The 23,884-nt window shown below is 38.5% G+C and overlaps 1 protein-coding gene across 3 annotated transcripts in view; it reads right to left on the bottom strand.

The window, feature by feature from the left end:
• Positions 1 to 707: 707 nt before the first annotated feature.
• The window catches only part of csk.L (C-terminal Src kinase L homeolog), a 48,891-nt gene continuing 25,714 nt past the window's right edge, over positions 708 to 23,884 (bottom strand). For 2 of the 3 annotated variants that reach the window (XM_018250592.2, XM_018250591.2), the window contains 12 exons: positions 20,675 to 20,750; positions 20,063 to 20,176; positions 17,548 to 17,660; positions 14,565 to 14,784; positions 10,809 to 10,902; positions 9,600 to 9,665; positions 9,202 to 9,301; positions 8,317 to 8,407; positions 6,894 to 6,967; positions 4,884 to 5,079; positions 3,212 to 3,298; positions 708 to 2,774 (listed from right to left, as the gene is read on the bottom strand). In XM_018250592.2, the coding sequence (XP_018106081.1) occupies positions 2,592 to 2,774; positions 3,212 to 3,298; positions 4,884 to 5,079; positions 6,894 to 6,967; positions 8,317 to 8,407; positions 9,202 to 9,301; positions 9,600 to 9,665; positions 10,809 to 10,902; positions 14,565 to 14,784; positions 17,548 to 17,660; positions 20,063 to 20,176; positions 20,675 to 20,689 (1,353 nt within the window). In that variant the 5' untranslated portion in view covers positions 20,690 to 20,750 and the 3' untranslated portion in view covers positions 708 to 2,591. 3 annotated transcript variants of the gene reach the window in all.

The following is a 23,884-nucleotide window of genomic DNA, read 5'->3' on the forward strand; positions in this document are numbered from 1 at the left end:
ATATTTTTCTCTCTGACCTTTGTATGCAACAAATAGAAAGACTATGAAGATAAACAAGGGTACATGTATTTAATTAGTATCACGGTCCCTCCACAGTGTTATGGGGCATCTGGAAAAGTCAAGGACATATGTATATTGTGCTAGAGCAGCACGGATATTGCAAAGTCAGCAATTTACATGACCATCAATCTGTCATTTTATGAGAGCCAACATTTCTGGTGCACCAATAAAAGCAGCTGGGGGATCAACCACCCTGCAAGATGGTGTGGCACCAAACCTGACCATCAGTAAGAGAAATGCTTAAAATTCTTTTTGGTCGTGCAAATTACACAGTGGGTTGTGCTATGCTAAAATAATACATATATCTGTTTCAGTCATCCTCCCTCTCTATAGTCACTACAAAAACAAAACAGCAAGAAAAATATATTTCAACCCAGGGAGAATATTATTAGCACCTGTGTAAACTCAGGGCTCAATGGAGTAGGAACAACAGGAGTGAAGGTATCAGTTGTCCATCCATCTCTGATCTCCACTCCAGGACATTTGCTGATCAGAGAAGTAAATAAATGAGTAAGATGTTTAGCCTGTCATAGATACATCCAAGAATAAAGGTTTTTAGGAGGGTAAAGAGAGGAAGTCACAGCAAACATTAAGCTATCGTGTGAAACACTGCAGAATTGTGTGTGTTAATTGAAGAAATGATTGTATACAACTAAGGATTTTATTAAAAGACTTTGGCGATAGTTCCCCTTTAACATTTGAGGCAAGTGAAATGTGATTTGAGGTTTTTCCAGAAATTCAAAAACATTGCTACAAATTAAAATGCTTAATGTCCGTGGTAACTCAAATAACAAATAGGAAGAAATGAATGTGTGATGATCACCACCATTCAAGTCCCTAGATAAACTGCAAAAGGCCCACAGAGTTGTCACAGAGTTGTTCTACTAGAAAGGAAACTGAGAAAGGCCTGGGCTTGGGGCAGATTGTGTGTGTGCAGTAACTTCCAAACACTTATTGCAGCTCTAGGAATGACATGTACGTCCTCCAGTTCGCCTTTGGGTCTTAAAACAGCATTCATGTACATGATTTAGAACGAAGGGTCTTCAGGAAACTGACCAAGATCACCAAGCTCAGTCTTCCTTTCAGTTCTGATATTGTACATCACTGTTTGTATGATAGTGCCACGCTTGGGTGATGAAGTTGACAGGAAATACTGGCAGCCACCAGGTCGCCTCTTGCAAGATGTAGTAACTTTATCGCCTGAGTTGGACGTTGGCTCAGTATTAAAACAAAGTAAAGGTCCATGATGCTGATAATACAGACATACAGCTTCAGACAGTTTTTCCTCTAGTAACTGTGTTAGAAAAATAAACTTTCAGATGTATGAAGGCAGGATCACTGAGACCATTCAGACTCTCTTGCTGCAGGAGCTATTGGGGCTGAGAAGAAATAAACTGAAGTGTTATTTGGATCTAACAGAACCAAACTCTGAGGTTACACAAATGTACGTGTCCTGACTTGTAAATGCACATGTTTAGATTGTAGCACTTGCAAAATAACACACTCAATATTTATTGGAGCCTGCCAATAAAAAAAAAGGCTGTGGAATTCACTATCCACCTCAAAAATGTCACATCAACCAGGAGAGCTGAGAGAATAACCTGTAGTTTGAGGGAATGTCCAATATGATTTAGAAGCAAAGCATACAAAACCTGCAGACCAGGTAACAATTACTAGTGATACCAGGACTGTCAAGCAACGGCGACAAACCCTTTGTCCTGCTAGCACTGGAAATTATTTGAAATGTAAAATTGAATTTAAATGCTGTAGAAAGTAGAAATGTCTGCATTCATTTTCTTCTTCATTCTGTAAATTGAATTTCTTTAATGGACAAGGGTGAACATGAGCCTACAGAGGGTATTGGGATAGAAAAGGATCTGTATATAATACAGTAGTTACATTCTCAGGTTGGGAGGCCATTTGTCTATTCTTGAGGATACACCATGCTGTTGAAATAAAGTCAGCAGCATGTGTGTAAAAAGGTAGGCAATTGTGAGATTGAGAACGTGAGAAGTCACCATGTACTGTGTCATCATGCCCAGTTTCACAGCCGAAATCTCTTCTCATAGTCAGCTCTGTATATTGGTTAAAATAAACTGTATTAAATAAGGCAGACACGATACAGAAGTGATTTTTCCAGTCTGTAATATGTATCCTTATCTGTTCCACTGAAAACGGAACTAGACTGGATTGTTTAGTTTGCCACACATTGTGTCCAAAGCCAATGCAATATTTTTCAATTCGCAGTTCTCGGCTGATCTTCATGAAGTCTCTCAGGCCCACTCAAAACAGGCAATTATAACAGGAGAGGGAGAAATTGAGATTTGGCAAAAATCAATGTAAGAAAATATCGGCATCCTTCCACAGACCAGCACTAAGTTGGTAACTAGTGCAAAACATGTAGGTCAAGGAGCCCAATAATAATTATTACTTTCTGGTGTTATATCTCATATTCCTGATATTGTGGAGTCTGTCTCTTAGGCCAAGGAATGGCTCTGTAGTGACAGAGGACCCCTAGCCTTGCCGATGCTTCAGTGATACAGTTCCTTGGCTTTGATATGCTCTAGCTGTTCTCGCAGATTCCTAAAAGTGGGTCGCTGTTTTGGGTCCAGATGCCAACACTGCTTCATCAAATCATACACAACTGGAGGACAACCATCGGGTGCATCCATTTTATACCCATTCTCCACCTTTGGTACCACTTCTTTGAGGGCCTAAGGCAGAAGGAAGCAGATAATTAGAAATGAGAATGATCAGAAGACTCTTTAGTCATAATGCAAATGCTGTACAGTTGTAATAACCCACACTGCTTGCAGTCATATGATAAAGTGCTTTATAAAAATGTATCAATAATCAATAAATGAATAGGGCAACCCTCTATGCATGTTTCACCCACCAGAGTGACCTATCTCAGCTGACCTATCACAGGTCCCAACTACAGGCAAACCCTGCTTGTTTGTGCCAATATTGCTTCCTCGACTGCAGCTCAGACTGAGACAGAGTAGTGTTATCCAGTATATACAAAATAATAAAGGCTTTCACAAAAAATTATAATTATTTCTCAAACGTGTCACATGAATCATTGAATCTAAAGAGTTTTATAAATTGATAATAAATTGACAAACTATATGAATAGCTCCCTGTGACTTACAATGCGAGGATAAGGCACTCGCCCAAAGGAATAAATTTCCCATAATAGAATTCCAAAACTCCAAACATCAGACTTGGTTGAAAAGAGCTGCAAAAACAAACACAGATATAATTAGAAGTAATTGAGCAATGCACATTTATTATAGCTTTAAGCTAATAATGCAAATATTGGATTTGCCATGAATTATTAGAAATAATTTTATTTAAAATGTCTGCAGGATAAAGATGAATTATCTAAGGCATGCAACTAATAAACAATAGCAGAGCACAGCAGAACTGATAGCAAACAAACTGAAGACAAAGACTTTTTGCTTCAAAGAAAACATTATTCCATGAATAGTTTAATGAATAGTCATTTCAATTAAATGTTTTATGGTGTTAATGGCTTTTAAATTCAGGTTATATTCTTAGAATAAATTAAAGGAATACCTGTCCCCTAACCTACTGCTGCCCAGAGTGCATACTGGCACAAATCTTCAAGTAAAGTCAACTGCAGTCATTGTTCAGTGCTGCTCTGGTTCCACATAGTCCCTCATTTTCATGGACAAACACTTCTGCTGTCCAGGGATGGCCACTGCCACCAACCTTTAATGAAACTGCCAATGCAGTTCTTCACCCATTTCTGCTCACATTTGTCTCAAATCATAAGAATTTGCTTGTCCTATATTTTCTGCCTTCAACACTACAGATCGTCACTACACTTAAAAGAAATAAATACACATTCCCTTCTTAACTGCCATACTGACACACAATGCCAGAAAATCTCAAAGATATGAAAACACATTTTCTCACTGTGATGGGGTGAAGTAATCTGTGTATGTTTATAATTTATGTAAATACTTTGTTTAGGTGTAAACTAGTTTTGGCTAACAAACTGAAGCATACTTAGTGTGAAGCATGTGGCTCAACTGTGCTGACAGTATATGTAAATGGTGCTAAACCAACTGTTTATTGAAAGCGGTGTTTGCTACATGTTAATACACAAGGGTGTGCATGGAAAGCTTTACTTATATATATAATAGTGAAATTGATTGTACAAAGCTTCATGAAGCATTTGCCTAGAGATCTCAGAGACGTCATTTCCTAAAAGGGCAGGTAGCCTCTCTTAATGAATATTTATAGGGTAGATGCTGATCACATGGTGTCCGCATAGAGCAGTCTGGAAGCTATTAAAGGCTGCAGACTGAATTCATTGGGAGTCGGTGTCAGTTCTGGAGTTCTGGACCTCCGGTGTGTGTGCTGGCAGGGTTACTGCTGGTGAAAGTGTATACTGGATCTTTGCACAGTTTTCTGCATTTGCTTAAAAATAAAGTACAAATTTTCCACTGAAGACCTGGCTACTGAACTTACATGCACCCAGTAACACTCGCCCTCTGTCATACTGGCTCCACACTGTAATTAATGTTAAAAAATATACCTCAGGATCCTCACTTGTTGCTGTGTAGGCAATAAACTGACCATAAGCTTCTCAAAAAATGGTAACACATATTCACTCCATCTGCCATACTATCTGCTGTACAATGCCACAAAACTAATCCTTGCTCCCTCACTAGCTGCAATTCAGGTTGCACACTGAGACTAAGCTCTTTTGAAAGGTAAGCCTAGTACCTTATTCTACACTTTATGGTACAAATACTAGATATAATATGTAACGCATGTAATTTTACACTTGCCTTTTCCCGCAATGCTTCTGGTGCTGTCCACTTAACAGGCAGTTTGCTTGTGTCCTGTATGGCAGATGCTTCCTTGGTGAGTCCAAAGTCACTGACTTTAGCAATATTCTCTTCTGATACCAATACATTGCGTGCGGCTAAATCTCTGTGTACAAAGTTATTACTTTCAAGATATTCCATGCCTTCTGATACATCCCTGAAATAAAGAAGATAACAGCTAGAAATTAATCTCAGATTCATCATCCACGTGATGTGAGTACACAATCTTTTTAGTTTTTAGATTTTAGCTTGTTTACAACTGGTCCATTAGATATCAACTACCATGTACACTCAAACTACACAAAGTACCAGAGCATTGTCTGGTGGAGTCCAACATACTAAGATTTTTCAAGCTCTTCCTATTTTCACAACAGGTGTATAACACCTACTACACCAACTGGTTGTAAGGGGAGTGACTGGAAGGCCCTAGGAGATCAAGTATGGCTCCTCCATTTTTCATAATTTTACATATGTCAAAAACCAGGGATTGTTCTTGTAGTTTATCAAATTATCTCTAAGGTTGAATCAGATTGAAAAATCAATTGATTGTGTGTTAGCAATTATTAAATTACATACTACTGCACGGTATCAGAAGCACTAAGCACTTTCACTAATTGATGCACTTTAATGGTAACAGTAGTTTTAAATCAATTTGGATTAAATAAATGACTCAGATAGTGTGGGGTTACTACTTTTTTGGTGGGTAAATCATTTTAAATAATGCAATGAGTTTCCAGATTTAAGGAAACAGTTCGTCACATCCAAACACAACTGTATTACTAAATACAGCTTGCATTTTAAAGGGTACTGCCACACTCTGTGCTTAGTCACTGGCAAAGAAACAGCCCAGTAAGGGCCATGGCAGATGGGAAGATTTGATAACACTTGATAAAGGGCGTTTGAGGCCCGAAACATGTTGTGTGTTTGTAGCAGCTAATAAATCACATTGTTGCAGATCTTCTGCCCTGGGTCGCTCTCCTCACTATTCTACTTGGATAGATGGGAAGATTTGTCGCCTGCTGTCGCGCAAATTTAAAGGCGGCAACAAATCTCCCCAAAATGCTTTACCACCTGCAATAAAGTAAATAGTTGATGGGAAAACATATGCAGTGCTTAGTTTACCGAAGTCACCTCGAGAGGCAACTTTAGACACTCCAGAAAACGAAGTGGCGCATATGTTTTCCCATCTATGATTTACTTTATTGCTGGTGGGAAAGCATCATGGGGAGATTTGTCACCCGAGGTAGAGCAAATTTAAAGGCGGTCGGCCCCCATGTGCAATAGCCTAAGACAAAATCCTTAAACTACAGCTGAATTAGGGGCATGGTAAATTTATTAGCTTTGGTGTTGAAAGGACTGGTTAAGTATGTCTAACAAAAATGAATTTAGCAGCTTCATAATAACAAAAGTACACAGTGCTTTCCTTGTCTAAGACAGGTGAAAAAAGTCACAAATAATAATCTTGAGTCATGAAACTCTAATTTGTTCATTTAGAAGGACTTACAAAAACATATTACTCTAACTCAATCAAAAGCCTTATGAACACCCCAAAAATATGGGGCTACCAGTACATGAGGAAAGCTGGATCAGAAACTATGGAGCTAGTTATGCTCTGTGAACTGCAGGGAAGAGGGATACTAATATACACAGAGTGAATTTGGTGATAGATGAGGAAGAGCTAGCAAATAAATATTCAAGCACCATCTGTACCCACTAACTGTATAGGCTACACTAAATCTGTATGTATTGCTATTGATACAGCATGGAACACCGTATGGTGCACCTTAAAATACATTTACAAGAACAATAACATGGTAAATAACCAGTGAATAGTGCCATAAAGCCAGGGTCCTAACAGTGAGTGTAGATTTAGGAACAAACCAGTCTCAAAAATTAAAATACAAAGACAGATTAGATTAGACTGGAAGTGCCATAAGGCTAAACCTATGTAGGGTTTTACTGGATACTTACAGTGAGAACTTTAGTAGACATTCGCCACCTAGCACGGACCTTCCCCGAGACCTCAAATAATCCACTAGGCTTCCCTAAAAATGGAGAACAACAATGGTCACTGTATACACAGCAAAAAAAAATTCAGGCAATAGCAAATCTTTTTTTCCTGGTTTATTACTTTGTCTATAAATTGTTACCCTGACTATCAGGATGGGAACTTGGAGACTTCCCTTCATTAGATGAGAACAGTTCGTTTTAAAATGACAGCTGAAATCGGCAGTTGAAACTAAATATGGTTAATGTGAGCCAATTTAAACAAATAAGTAGTTTAGCAAGCCATGTATATATTTGTAATTATTACAGGTATGGTATCCGTTATCCAGAAAGCTCCAAATTATGTGAAGGCCATCTTTCATAGACTCCATTGTAATCAAGTAATTACATTTTTTTGAATTATTTCCTTTTTTTTGTGATAATAAAAAGTACCTTCTACTTAATCCAAATAAAGATAGTATTCATCCTTACAGTGTAACCATAAGTTACCCTGGTGGTCCAGTGGCTTACTCTAGTGGTCTAGTGGCCGGCTGGGACTCCCGCCGCATGCGTCCTCTTTCCTCCAGCGCCAGTTTCCCTGGTGGCGCACACAGAATTCCGGGTTTCATAGGCACAATTGCGCTGGCCTGATGACGTCATTGCGCAATGGCGCGAAATTCAAATTGTATAAAAGGGGATTTATGTGTTTAGGACTTTGCCCATTGTTAGGTTCTATTTGATTGTTCCTGGGTGCTTTAATATTCGTGATTCCAATTGATCCTCGGTGTATTGACCCTTGCCTGCCTGTGACTACTCTAATCTCTCCTATCCTGACCCTTGCCTGCTGTGACTACTCTGATCTCTCCAATCCTGACCAATTACATGTCCAATTCCGATTGTGGCCTGTCTGACGTTTCTACTCTGCTTGTGTTGGCCCGGCCTGCCTGTTCCACGCTGTGTTATCTGCCATCTTATCCAGTATCCTTGGTCAGACGATCGTGCCCCTTTGCTCGTCCAGAACCGTTAGCTTTGCGCCTGTCTCAAATAAGACCTGGCGGCATCCGATTAGCCGAGGGCTCCTCCCCGAGCGATTATAGGCAGAAGTGAGAGCCAAGACCGCGGAGCTTAGCTTGGGTTCTGGATTTAGGGTGCCAATTCGTGATATACAGTAGGCAGAACAATCCTATTTGGTTTAATCAATGCTTCAATTATTTTTAGTAGACAATGTATGGTAATTACGAAATTACGAAAAATCCCTTATGCAGAAAACCCCAGGTCCCAAGCCTTTTGGATAACAGACATTTTAGAAAATGTCACAACTTCTCTGTTCTTTTCTAAGGAGAGCAACATTAGAAGAGTTTCCTCTAAGGACTGAGGAAATAAGGTAGAGAGAGAAGAAAGAAATTACCTTTGCCATGAATTCTGTGACGATAAACAACCCACTTTTATCTTCAACGATCACTCCCAACAACTGTACGAGATTTTTATGTTGCAATTGCCTGAAAACAAACAGATTATTTATCGACTATATTCCATCAAATTGAGAGTGTATAAATTTTGTGTACATTCATACGAGTCCAAGGTAGACATACAATATATTTTTATGATTGGAGAGACAATCTTGGCACTGCACACTTTGAGGCATGGTTTTCATGGTCTGTGGAATTTTGCATTATGAAATTAGAGTTTTTTTGCATATTGTAATTTTAAGCAGTTTTCCGATATAAATTCTTTAAAAAATGTCAATGGCTTTAAGTTATTTGTAAATGTAATTGAAGCTGAAAAGCAGTTTATTTTTGTTTATGCTTCTCTGAATCCAACTCTTAAAATGCTGTAAGAAGAGTCAGGTCTCCAACAGTTCTGTTAATCAGCTGGCTTCTTTTTTTATAGAAGTCAGAGCCAGAAAAACAGAGAATATAAACAATCAAACAGATTCTGATTTTAACAGCAATTACAATTAAAACTTATTTAAATAACAATACAAATATTTAAGGTTTATTGGAAATTGTTTCTTTTTCTGTCACTGTGCAAAAACAGAGCTTGGGTATACAGAAAGATAAGGCAACATTGTGTTTTGACCTGTTACTGCGTGAGAGGAATGTACATTTTCTTTCACTGTTTAGAGGACCCCTTTAAAAAAACCGCAACTGCCAAAATACAGGAGACTGTACAGGTTCCTGGTCCACAACAATGTGTCAGAAAAGTGCTGACTTTGTTGATGACACTGGAAATAGAGCAGCAAACTCAGTTGCAGAATCATTCATAAGTTTAGTTACATTTCCCCTCAACTCACGTCATCACCATCGCTTCCGCTATAAATGCTTGTGCTGTGGCATCGTTCTTGATACATTTCACAGCTACTTTCACTCCTTGATGTTCTCCAAGCATGACATCTACAATTATAGCATAAAATACATTTGTCTTATGACATAATAATAGTATCCTAAGTTAAGCATTTGTAGTTATTTTGTAAATGTGGTGAATTTATTAACTATGAATGAATAGATACAACCTATTGCATCAAACCAACTCCTTTTATGACATATTTGCCCCCATGTCTGTAGCTTGTAAACCAGATATTAGAAGCTGGAAGCAGACAATAGTCTAAGAAACCCAACATATATTTATCATTGGATAAGATTATTATAGCTAGGGGCTGAGCCATTCATATAAGCATATACAGCAAATTACCTCCAAATTCTCCCTTGCCAATGGTGTGCTGCAGTTTAAGATCTCTCATCTTGAGGGCCCAGCCACCTGAATGACACAAAAATAGCAAGAATAGGACACAAATACATGAAGGCTAGCAGAGCATGAAAATGAAGGGAGCCAGGTTGGGCCAATATGTAAGTGAGAGTGGAGTATTCTGTGACGCTACACTGATGTGCAGAAAGATCTTGGTTGAAGGCCGGTTTTGTTTACCAATGATTACTAAATCTAGCATGTAACGTAGAAGGTCATGCTATTCAGTAATACAGAGGTTAGTATAGGAGAATATGTGTGTGTGTGTAATAACTACAATAGTTTCATCGGGTGTATGAAGTGTAGGGATGCACCAAGTACATGATTTTTGGACAAAAGATTTTCCCAAATTTGGAACAGAATCTGAACTATAATTTGCTTATTCAAATCGGACAACTCAGAGGGAACAATGTTTATGGTGCATCTAATGTAAGTAATTCTAATTTGAATTACTTATTAGATATACCATGGCCTGGATGAATGAAAATCTTCATAGTCAATGTATATGGTGCTTTGGGCCAACTCCAAGATTGGGATTTTCTGCACTACTGTGAATATCTACAACTTCAGTACACTGACAGTTCTCTGATAAAAACTCAGCTAACAAAAAATCCTTTTGTGACTTATTAATTGATTCAAAGTGAAAAACAAAAGCATTTAAAGGAGAAGGAAAGGCTAAAATTAAGTAAGCTTTATCAGAAAGGTCTATATAAATACACCAGCAAAGCCTCAAAGTAATGTTGCTCTGAGTCATCTGTCAAATGAGACACAGTATTTATTTCCTTCTATTGTGTACACATGGGCTTCTGTATCAGACTTCCTGTTTCCAGCTTAAACCTCCAGGGTAGGGCTTGAGCATGCTCAGTTTGCTCCTCTCCCCCTCCCATCCCTGCTGTAATCTGAGCTCAGAGCTGTAAGTGAGCAGGGAGAGACTCAGGCAGGAAGTGATGTCACACCAAGCTTATATGGCAAACAGCTCTAGACACAGAGACAGTGTCTAGAGCTGTTTACTCAAGTATGGTAAAGCATACTTCAGAATAAATATAGTAATCTAGTTTACACTATTGTGGCTAGTCTGTTGGGAATGAACTGTCTTGGAGCTTTACCTCTCCTTTAAGAAAGATAAAGCCATGTTATCACTGCATTAATGATACGTACTCCGGGAGAATTCATCCTGAGCGGCTACTGTTCCCTCCATCAACTTGGGCTTTATCAAGTTTGTGCACAGACCATCTGCATCATTGGTATAGTGCTGGAAAAGGAAAGAGAGTTGTTACAACGAGTGGAAATAAAAGGCATGCAGGTTGCTAAAAACCACTAGATCACCACACACACACACCCACACAATTTTAATTAAAAAAAAAAAAACGACAAGGATTTAACATTTTTACTGAATGAAAAGTTATGGCAAGGTGGTGACCATTAAAGGGCATGTAAAGGCCAAAAAATAAAATTCCATTTTTACTTTCTTTAATGAAAAAGAAACCTATCTCCAATATACTTTAATTAAAATATGTGTACCGTTTTTATAAGAAATCTGACTGTATGCAGTGAAATTCTCCCTTCATTTACTGCTGTGGATAGGAATTGTCATATGGTCCCTAACTGTTGAGCAGGGAAACAATCATACTTATGAACAGCAGGGGGAGCCCCCACCTTACATCCCAGCCATGCAGAACTCAAGCAGCTTTGTTTATGATGATCCCTAAGAAGCCCAGACCACACTGAGCATGTGCACAGTCCTAGTCTTGCAAAGATTTTTAACAAAGTTACAAGATGGTGACCCCCTGTAGCCAAATTTGAAAGCATAAATTATTTGTTTGATTAGGCTTGTGGTGCAGTAAGTTCATGTTTATGTTTAGTATACAAAATACAGCATTTCTAGCCTTATTCTATTTTAGACTTTACATGCCCTTTAAGGAGAAAACAGTTGGCTTTGGCAGCACTACTACACCGCCTATTGAGAAGCTGGATTGAGACAGATATCACAGGCATATCCACTACGTTTCCCCAGCTTCCTATGTGTTCTATTACTGTATAATATTATAATAGCATACATTTCTTGGAAATACATATTGCTGAGACAACGTTATCATTGCATTTGAATAAGATATCAGCATCAGTGATGGTTAATTAAGGTTATTTAACTGCAGGGGTAATTCTCTGTATTTCTGCCAGCAGCACAAAGCTCTAAGTATCATTGCAACAGAATGCAGAATATATGAGATAAGTGCTGCACTGTCATCTCAGTCTATGTCAGTTCCTGGCACAGGAAGTGGGGCGAGGGGCTAGTCATGATCAGGAAGTAATGAATTCTGCATGGCTCACATCAGCAGTCTAGCTGCACTGTGCACAAATGCTTATGACATGGTATACACATTGCATAGTGGCAACAATAACTTGCTTAATGTGAGCATCTTGTGGTCTACATGGCTACAACATTGACTTTTATTTAACCAAGAACCATGAGAAATCAACAAAGAACAGCGGCAGAAAGATCAGAACAGAGAATATGAAAAATATGTAACATTTCACCCATCACATTTATTGTCTACCTGCACACAATAGACAAGATGCTGCTTGTGTGGATAAGTGGATAAGTTCTATTTAACTTTTAGCATGTCATAGAAATTCTAAGAAGCTTTTCAATTAATCTTTATTATTATTTTTTTTGAATTATTTGCCTTTTTCCGACGCTTTTCAGTTTTCAAATGAAGGGTCACTGACCCCATCACAAATGTATAGTTATTGCTACTTTTTATTACTCATATTTCTATTCAGGCCTCTACTGTTCATATTGCACTTATTCAACTTAATGCATGGCTGCTGAATTTTTTTTTTTTGCAGAGACAACACGAGATGTGAACCAGTAGTATAAATCCAGATCCAGTAGCTGCATTTAACACAAACCCAGGCTACCAAAATCACCAATATGCTGTATTAATATTATTGGATGACAAGGGTATTAAAGCCAATTGGGGGTAATAACCCTGGATGACATTTGTGTCTTTTCCACACTGGGTTGTCTACAAATCTGTGGAGTTGTGGATTTGGAAGCAATGTACCGTCTCAGACTCCTAATAACTTTAAATACAAGCACTGAAAATAATCAAAATCAGATTTAAGAGCTCCTATGAAGTAGGATATGGCAGAAGAAATTCGAATCCTGCTGAAAAAGTCCGAATCCCAAACCGAATCCTGGATTCGGTGCATCCCTACAAATGCATTTGTATATTAAATGAACAGTAACACCAAAATATGAAAGTGTTTTCAAGTAATTAACATATAGTATACTGTTAGCATGCACTGGTAAAAACTGTATCAAAGGAATTAAAATATAATGTACTGTTGCTCTGTACTGGTAAAACTGGTGTGTTTTCTTCAGAAACACTACTATAGTTTATATAAACAAGCTGCTGTGTAGCAATGGGGCAGCCATTTTAGTTGGAAAAAAGGTTTAGGTTACAAAACACCATTGTACTGGGCAGGGCTTATCTATTATGTGATATGTAACCTGTGCCTTTTATCCTTTTTTCCAGTTTGATTGGCTGCCCCAATGGCTACACAGCAGCTTGTTTATATAAACTGTAGAAGTCTTTCTGAAGCAAACACACACAGCTTTTACCAGTGCAGAGCAACAGTACATTATATTTTAATTACTTTGATATTTTACTTTAATTACTTTGAGATTTTGGTGCTACTGTTCCTTTAAAAACAGAGGAGTCAGATGTACCATAAATTGAGGAGTCGGATTTTAACCGAATTCACAGCCCTTGTTCTCTCCAGGTTAACCATTACAGCCTTCACATTCAATATATTATTGTGTCACGTCCCTTAAAATGTGCTATAAAAATTGATCTGGCAGGGCCTGGACCCACTAGCTCGATGGCTTAATATGCTTTTTTTCTCCATTGTATATAACCCTGTGCACTTTGATTTCACAATGAGGACTTACTCAACCATGTAGCCAGTATGTAATGCATCTAACTGCTTCTGATAAATATGGGTGGTGTAGCAAATAATTTATACCGTAATTAGAAATAAGGTAACAGTAACGATTGGTGGGCAAAGATTCCAGGTTTCTGATTTTATTACTAGAACATTGCACAATTCATTTCTAAAATATCCATTATTTCCCAGCCTCTAATATTGTATGTATCAGATACATGATGAGCACTTTAAAAGAACCAAATAAAATGACAACAAGCCTTTGGCTTGCTCAATGGATAAGAATCTTGCATGCAGAAAGTACCTGCTTCTATGATCTTATTTTAGATTTAGTCACAGACAAACCTTATTAAAGCATACAAAGGAACACAGCTGTGGAGTTAGAGTTGTGGAGTTGGAAGCAATTTTGGGTATCTAGAGTCCGACTCCTAATTAACTTAAATACAAGCACTGAAAATAATCCAATCAGATTTAGAAGCTTCTATGAAGGAGGATATGGCAGAAGCAATTCTTTTTCTAAGAACAGCTATTCTACAGCTTTATGCCAGATTCAATTCCACTTCCTCTTCTGTTGATTCACCATGCACTGGCCAACATGAAGCACCAACATACGAAATTTTCTAAACTCTCGGCTTGGAGTAAGGTTCTTAGTGGGCTCAGGGCTCGGTATTGGGTCCACAAAATTTATACAGACAAATACAAGAAGTCCTCTGCACTCAACCCATTATCAATATATTAAGGACATTGAAACATTCTGTGCCTTAAGCTACTAAAAGTGCCTTATCCTTTAAACACAACAGGGACTGTTTGTCCATATATTGCAATATATTTGCAACCAGCAAACCCCACCACTTTACCATGAAGCCCACCCTACCAGGTTCCTCTGCTTTAAAGTATTCGGTTAGACCCTAATCGGATGTTAACCTTTCCAACACCTTCCCTCTAATGGTGGCCCGGGTTTCATACCTCCACCAGTTGCATGAGATTTTCAAAGTATTCCTCTTCGTCAATGCTCAGCTTGCCAGAAGAATAGATAATGCGGTAATGCTCCACTTTCCCTTCACAACTCACACATAGAGTATAATCTCCAGGATAGTTTGTACTCTCCCGCACAAGGAACAAGCCTGTCTCGGGAGGACATAGGAGAAGTTCAGCCTGCTCTCGGGTTATCTTGCCATGAAACCATCTGTAAGGGCAGAACATGATATAAGCTGAAAGAAGTAGACAGAGAAGTGACAAGCATATGACATTCAAAGTAAAAGCATTAACTGTATATAATGGATTTAAATTCGATACTTTGACACTTGCTGATTATGATAGATGTTTTAAGCACACAGTTCATTTTGTTTTCAGGATAGCAATATTAAATGGGTGGTTCACCTTCAGGTTAACTTTTAGTATGGTATAGAATGGACAATTCTAGGCAACTTTTCAATTGGTCCTCATTATTGATTTGTCATAGTTTATGAATTATTTGCCTTCTTCTCCTGACTCTTTCCAGCTTTCAAAAAGGGGTCACTGACTCCATCTAAAAACAAATGCTCTGTAAAGCTACAAATTTGTTGTTATTGCTACTTTTATGACTCATCTTTATGTTCCATATTCTCATTCAAATCAATACATGGTTGCTAGGATATTTTGTACCCTAGCAACCAGATTGTTGGCACTGCAAACTGAATAAAAACCAAAATAACAAAAAACACAAATAATAAAAAATTAAAACCAATTGCAAATAGTCTCAGAATATCACTTTCTACATCATACTAAAAGTTAACTTAAAGGTGAACAACCCCTTTAATTTTGAAACACTTTTACAGTTCAGTTAATTTCAGGTGAAATACCAGAAAGATCAACTTTTTTGAATGGCTTTTCTTTTTGAAAGTTTTTTTATTTTTTATAAAAGTTAAGCTTAAAGGGGTTGTTCACTTTTGAGTTAACTTTAAGTAAGACGTAGAAAGTGATATTGTGAGACAATTTGCAATTGGTTTTCATTTTTTATTATTTGTGGTTTTTGAGTTATTTAGCTTTTTATCCAGCATCTCTTCATTTTCCAGTTTGAGCAATCTGGTTGCTAGGGTCCAAATTACCTTAGCAATCATGCACTGATTTGCATAAGAGACTGAAATAAGAATAGGAAATGACGTGAATAGAAAGATGAGTAATTTAAGTACCAATAACAAAAAATGTGTAGCTTCGGAGAGCATTTGTTATTAGATGGGGTCAGTGACATAAAATGGCAAAAAATGTAACTTCAATATTAGCAAGAAGAGTCTAAAATAACAAAAAATAGAAAGCAATCAACTGAACTGGAAATAAATGGTTCATATGGCAAACAACCATGTATCAACTCTTTTTTCAACTGACTACAACTGTTCAGATCAAGATTTCCTTGTAAGTAGGAATTTTGCCACTGTACAAATATAATGCAGCTTGAATTTGGGGCAATTTGGGAAAAAGGAACTGCTGCAAATGTGCATCTTAAAAATATATATGTAGATATGATCACATTAGCAGCACTTTATATATAAAATGTGCATGTTAATTTGTCTGCAAATTGCTAGGGTGGACTGGTCACATTTTGTCAAGCTAGTGCTGCATTTCAATTCTCACACAAAACATCAAACTGCTAGAAATTCAGTATAAGGAGCTCACTAGTCACAGAAACCTCCAATAACAAATAAGTAAACAGCAACAGTCTGTTCCTTTCTGGACAAAAATGTACCATAAGAGACTAAGATACAAAAGTTTGTCACTCTTTAAAGCCTCTGAATGGGATATAACGAGCATAAAACATTTTTGATTTGAGTATTGTCTTACAGCTTAACATATTAGTTCTGCATGTCATTTGATATAGGCGTGCATGGGGATTATGCATAGGAATCCAAATGGGAGTTTGCCATTTCTGTTAAATACCAGGAAATGTTTGCAAACATTTTTACAGGGCAGTTCACCTTTAAGTTAACTTTAAGTATGTTACAGCACAGCCAATTCTAAGCAACTTTTGGTCTTCATTATTTATTATAGTTTTTGAATTGTTTGCCTTCTTCTTCTGACTCTTTCCTGCTTTCAAATGTGGGCCACTAACCCCATCAAAACAAATGCACCATGAGGCTACAAATGTATTTATATTACTACTTGAATTGCTCTCCTATTCATATTCCAGTCTCTTATTCAAACTAACGCATGATTGCTAGGGTAAGTTTGACCCTAGCAACCAGCTTACTGAAACTGCAGTATGGAGAGCTACCAAATAAAACTACATCCACAAATGATAACAAATGAAAAGCAATTGCAAATTATCTCAGAATAACTCTCAATAGCATCCGTAAAGTCACTCAAAAGGTGAACAACCCCTGTAATGGCTGCCACAGCATATTTGCAGCCATTGCAACCAGGGCCAAAATCACAGCAGCATTTTATAATGTTCAGGAGATGGGGTGGCTGGCTAGTAAGAGACATGGTTACCTAGATGCTTATCCTCTCGGTGGGCTGGAAAGCAGAGCGACATAGTTACACTAGCCGACCCCCTTCCTAGGATGGTATTGACATAATCTTTGATTGAAGCTCTGTATAGGGGAGCCCATCCCCCCTTCTCTTTTCAATCTTCTTCTTCTTCATTTTCCTTATTTCAATCTCTATCCCCCCTTCTCTTTAACTTTCCTTTCCTAAACTACTATGGTTGGAAAAAATCTCAATAAAGAAAATCTTACAAAAAAAATAATGTTCAGAAGATCTGTGGTGGCATCACAAGATAAATAATAACGTCCTTGTCTGCTACTGAACACATTTTTATAGTATACCTCCAATGTTGACCGTAGAGCTTTCATGAGAGGCTCACAGAATGACTTCATTAAGAAAAAGTTAACCGCTCTTAGAAATCCAGTTAAAATAATAGCAAACAAAGGCTTTGATGTTTAAAAGTTGTCGTTTTCTTGCTCAATATACTCACGGCATAAGGCTGAGTTTGGTTCCAGATTTCACTCCTTCTCTCTTCTGGACATAGTTTGCAGGAATAAAGCCCACTCTCCCCACTTTGTTCTTTGCCTTGTACCAATTGGGATCCTTAATGAAGAAAACAAGAGGTACATAAGTTTCTGCCTCCATGAAGTTAATCTAACACTTTAGACAAATGTCGTTAAAAAGCATTGCAACATTTATAGCCTCACATGTAGCCCTGCAATTTTTTAGTCTGCATATTATATTTTAAGCTGGTAATTGTGCAACACCTTTTACTATAAGAAAGACTGTGTAAACAAAAGTGTGTTGTCAAAGCTGTTACTGAATAAATCTTAATTGCATTCAGTATTAAATAAATGTGGAAATGCGAATTACCTGCATGCATACAAACATATCATGGTGTATATCATAATAGTGCAGGTAGCAAGAAATTGGCTTCCTGGTGGATTCTCTAGAAGGGGAGCATCTGCCTTAAGCCGGCCATACATTATAAGATCTGCTCATTTGACTAATGTCACAACTTACACAACTGTGCAATACCTACTTGCACCAGTGCAGAACAAGTGAGTGCTATGGTGAAAGATGTGCTGGTAGAAAGGCTTTGAGAGGAGCATGGCAGTTGAGGGCATAAAGGAACAGTATCTTAAAAGTAATTAAAGTGTTTTAAAGTAATTACAATAGCCCTGCACTGGTGAAACTGATCTATACTATAATAAACTAATTCATATAAACAAGCTGCTGAGCAATGGTGGAAATGGAAAAAAGGCTATATGTTAAAAGGCTACAGGTTAAATAGTGGATGACAAATAACACCATTATGTTCTACAGAGTTTACCTGCTGTGTAATCTGAGCCTTTTTGACACCAAAATAAATTCAAATTTGCTATTCAGACCTTAATAAATCTGCTACTCATAATAGGCTGCTGCTAAAATTTCCTTTCATCTATGGAAGAAGCGAGGAGGACAAACTTGGAATGATAGGTTACACTATAAAAGGTATGGCACATGGGCCATCACCCCCCCCACACACACACACCACTATATGCTCTAATTTACTACACATTCATATCAATGGAATATAAACAGGGCCAGATTTACATAGCACACACCCCTAGGCCCTCTGTCATTCATAGCCCCCCTCCCCTCCCTTTTATTCACTCAAATTTTCATCATTGGGACTAGAGCAATGGGGATTGGTGCATGGAAAATTTGAAAAACTATTGTATCTCCTGTGCATCCCCAGTGTTTCTGAACCAATGTGGGTGTGGTTGGGCAGCATGCTACCCCCTAAAATCCTGCCGCCCTAGGCCCCAGTGGCCTCTCCACAAATCCAGGCCTGAATATAAAGCACCACAGGGGTATTTTCAAGTAATTCATGTTTCAGATTCATCACTACCTGCAGTGATTTGCTTCATACTGCTATGGAAGGGAAATTACTCAGTTACCACAGACATGCACATTTCCCATGCAGTACAATTCTCAACACTTGCTATTCATGACAATAGGAACAACACTACAGCCATTAAAGGGGTGGTTCACCTTTAGAGTAACTTTTATTATGTTATAGAACGGTCAATTCTAAGCAACTTTTTCAATTGGTTTTCATTATTTATTTTTTATAGTCATTTGCCTATTTCTTCTAACCCTTTGCAGCTTTAAAATGGGTGTCACTGACTCCCTTCTAAAAAACAAATGCTCTGTAAGGCTATAACTGTATTGTTATTGCTCCTTTTTATTACTGATCCTTCTATTCAGGCCCTCTCCTATTCATATTCCAGTCTCTTATTCAAATCAATGCATGGTTGCTAGGGTAATTTGGACCCTAGTTACCAGATTGTTTAAGATGTAAATTGAAGAGCTGCTGAATAATATGATAAATAACTCAAAACCCTTCAATAATAAAAATAAATTGCAAATAGTCTCAGAATATCACTTTCTACATCATACTAAAAGTTATCTCAAAGGTGAATAACCCCTTTAAAGGAATCAGTGTCTTTCTGTGTGTAGTTCATGTACATTAAACTGTGATAGTCCTCTCTTCCTAACCATATTTTTAACATTCCAGCGAGCAGCACGGAGCAATCAGCTTCCTTCTTCTTTCTATGTGCCAGTGCGCATGTGCAGTATCGCGAAAAGCCAAACTTTAACGAATAAGTCGGCTATTTTTAATTGTACTGTGCATGCATCTGCCCTGGGAAATTTGAAGAGGGAAGTAGATCGCTCCGGAAGAATCTCTGGATCAGTTTTTTGCTGATAGGAGCACCAGGCCAGGGTTTCTGGTAAGTATATACAAACACTTGGGGGAACAAACTTTTGGCACCCCCAAGTAAACTTAGCCTTTCCTTCAACAACTTTCCAACATACTTTAGTCATTTTTGTGTACCTTTAACATTACTTGTATATCTATTTGCAATTTCATAGCAGTGTTTGTTTATCCATTTCTCTTTTCTACCCTCTCTCCTGGTTCTGACTCTTGAAACAATGCACATGAAACAGTTCTTTGTTACCTTTGTCACAGCCACAATGGTCAGCACTTCACCTTTACTAAAATCAAGGTCCTGCTCAGCCTTTCCTTGGAAGTCATAGTTAGCAATGCATTCAATTCCAGCCTGCCAAGGGGCCTTTAAGAAAAAAAAAACCAAAAAAACTGAATTAAAGTCTTAAACAGAACAAGCATGAACTTTAAAAATGTTAACCATTTAACAATTATCTAAAAGATGGGCCAATAAAGAGAGGTGATGTGAGAATACATAAAATAAATTGGTTGTTAATGTTCATGGCATATTCTAGTCACTGCTCCATTTCTGAGCTGGAGCCAACTGTGCAGTCGGTGATTTGTTTTAATGGACACTGCCCATCACTAAAGAAATGATGTACTGCAAATCTGGGATCTGGAGGCTCTGGGCAGTAACTAAAGAGAAAGCAGACCCTGCGGCTGGGGGGGGGGGGGCTGGAAGTAAAGGGGCCCTATGAGGCCCTAATTCATACACACTTTCAATAAATATTGACATACACATTTTGTGGGCCTGAAAAATTATTTTCTGTGGGGCCCAGTATTGTCTAGTTACGCCACTGCTAAGGCTATAATTGGGTAAACTTGTGATGTTATCATAACTTACCTGTACCACCGACATGTTGGGGCAATATATACTGTAAAGTCTCAGAGAGAAAAATATCCACACAGTATCATCAGACCTAAAAATAAATAAACCAATCAGTCAGCAACTTTAACTTAATGTGACATTATCTAGTACAAAGTAACTCACAATATTTGATTTTACTTAAATAAAATATATCTGAATCTTTTACAGTGTGAAGTGATCTTTCCCAGCCTGCTTTACACTACTAAGATAGGAAAGCAGGCTGGAAGAGATCAAGTCACACGGTCAAAGCTTTAGACAGATCTGCTTTAAGCAACATCAAGCAAAAAACTGTTGCGCCACTCGCAGAGACATATTCCATTAGTATGAAAGCACTTGAAAGGATATCCTTGTACTAAAGTTTGAATGTGCTGACCTTCTTTCTTGGTTAACATATTTACATCATTTAGAACTACCAACCTTTCTACTATGCTACTATTTATTTTACCCCCACTCATCCTTAAAGGAGAAAAGCCCTTAATAAAAAAACCATAACCCCCGTACCCTACACAGACCCCCCCCCCAGCATAGCTGCTACCTTCCCACCAGCAAATGTCCCTAACTCTTTACCTACCCCTCCATACCGATTCTGTCCAGTGGAGTTGACGACAGCCATCTTCTTCTGTTCGGTAATCTCCGGAATGAGACCAGCGAAGTGGCGCATGCGCAGTTGGAGCAATATTCTGCTCCGCGACACCTGCGCATGTGCCGAAACTCACGAAAATTGCAGAAACGCTGGTCTCATTCTGAAGATTACAGAAGCGGCTGAAGATGGCGCCCGTGAACTCCGCTGGACAGAATCTGCATGGAGGGGTAAGTAAAGAGTTAGGGGAATTTGCCCAGGGGGGGGCAGCTAGGCTGGCGGGTCTATGTAGGGTAGGGGGGTAGGATTTTTTTTATTAAGGGTTTGTTTCTCCTTTAAAGAGACACGTTTAATACGAGTTAAATAACCAGGGCTTGTTATGAGCACAAAAAAAAATATGGTTTTATTTCTTGACCAAAACAGGCAAAGCTACTCCATGTTTGTTCCTTGCGAGGTAAGTAATAAAACAATGGACAAAATGGAGGTTAGGCCTATTTACTGAACTTGTGCAAAAAAAATGAGAAAAACTTCCCCTTTAAAACAGTTACAATAGCTGGCAGGTCAGTTGGATGTTATATTATTTGGACATGAACATCCCACTTTAAGTGTCACTGATATGCTTATTTGGACAATGGGTTGAATAAGAGAAGTGCAGCAATCAGGAGGGTAGGGTAAATTGCTTCCCAAGGGAGCCACACATTTAGCAATAGCCGGGGAGGCCGAAACTGCCTGACTGCATTACTCCATGAATCTTCCTTCCACTTTGCAGATTGCATTTGCACTAATTACCTTGTGTGTGCTTTTAGTGAGATAAGGGGCTGGGTGCTTCAGCAAGCCATGGAGAGAGGAAAGAGCACAAAAGGAGGGAATAATGGGGAGAAAGATTATAGGGCAGAGCAAAAAAGTGCTCTGGAGAGAGAAAGAATGGAGTGACCATAAGCTATGTCATAGTTGGGGTCACTGGATTAGAGGGCAGCCCTAGAAAGGGTGGAAAAACTGATGACAGATTTAAATATGCCAACGGGCAATAGCGGACACAGAAAAGGAAGGCTGGCATTTTATTCACTGATAGGCAGCAGAAAAATGAGTATTTTTACCAGATGTAGAACAGGAAGTGTTTTGTATGTGAAAATGAAAAGTTCAGTGACACATGTAAAATGAAACAGTGGGGAAAGTTCCTTGTTATTGCTACAAAGGGGGATTTCTTAGTAGTAGACAGAGATGAAGGAATGTTGGGACAAGGGACTAAAAACAGGATCTCAATACTTCTCATATTTGCTGGTTAAGAAAAAAAAAACTGGTGTAAGAAGAGTTCTTGAAAGCCAATATGTCAGAGTGCAGAATGGCACTGTTTTACAAAAAGATATATTTATAATGTCTGGCATATCCCAGCTGTGTGTGGTTATTTAGAAGAGAGTCCGATACACAGCAGTGAGCCTCCCAGGGGGCACAAACATTCATAAGCTCAGCTGCATAAAGAACAAGGCGATAGGAAGAATTATCACCCCTCCCCCAGGCTGGCTGGACATTTTAGGGGCAAAGAGAAATATTTGAGTCCCAGCTGTTGCCTTCTATTTTAGATAATGAATTTAATTTGGAGAAGACAGAAATAGCACTGAAGGGAGAAGTGAGAGCAGGAAAATAGCATGCAATTGACTGAACAGCGTAACCATGAGATGGGAGGAAGAAAGCATGGAGGGGAAAGAATATCAGAGAGAGAGTAAAGCAACAGCTGGGGCAGCATATATGGTTTAATATAAGGAAGAGTAATGAGCTGACCAGTTGACTTTAGTTATACATATACTGTATTATGAGAATAGTGCATATTTCAGCTGATTAATAAAGTAAGTTAAAGGAAAATAAAGTGAATTATAAACTGTAGGGTCCCAGCCCTCCCCAACAGAAGCAACCAGGCTCCCAACAATGGCTGTGCTCCTCCTGTACCAGACCACTCAAACCACAGCAGAGATCTTGCCACCATATTTGACCACCGCACATACAGTCCATTGCTCCTTGGGGCTGATGGACAAACAGAATGATGCACATTTTAAGCCAATCAGGTATTAGCTTCCAGTGCACCTGCTCTTGTCATTGAGAACCAGGCACAGAAGTGAAGAGGACAAACATAACAGCTGACAATCGGTCTCTAAAAAACAAATGTTCTTGCAGACTACAGCTATATTGTTATTGCTACTTTGCTACTCATCTTTCTATTCAGACCCTGTCCTATACATATTCTGGTTTCTCATCCAAATCAATCCATACTTGCTAGGGTAATTAGGATGCTAGCAACCAGATGGCTGAAATTGCAAACTAAAGAGCTGCTGAATAAAAAGCTAAATACCTCAAAAAGCACAAATACCGTAAATACTCGAGTGTAAGCCGTCCCGAGTATAAGCCGAGGTACCTAATTTTACCTCCAAAAACTGGGAAAGCTTATTGACTCGAGTATAAGCCGAGGGTGAGAAATGCAGCAGCTTCTGGTAAGTTTTAATTTTGAGGGTTTCTGCTCCCATTGGAGGTGCCGGCGTCTTGTTTTTGGATGCCAGCGACCATTCTTGGACGCCGGCGAATATTCTTGGAGACTATTCTTGGATGCCTGCGAC

This window comes from Xenopus laevis, chromosome 3L (assembly GCF_017654675.1).
Source record: "Xenopus laevis strain J_2021 chromosome 3L, Xenopus_laevis_v10.1, whole genome shotgun sequence".
In the NCBI taxonomy this organism is placed as follows: Eukaryota; Metazoa; Chordata; class Amphibia; order Anura; family Pipidae; genus Xenopus; species Xenopus laevis.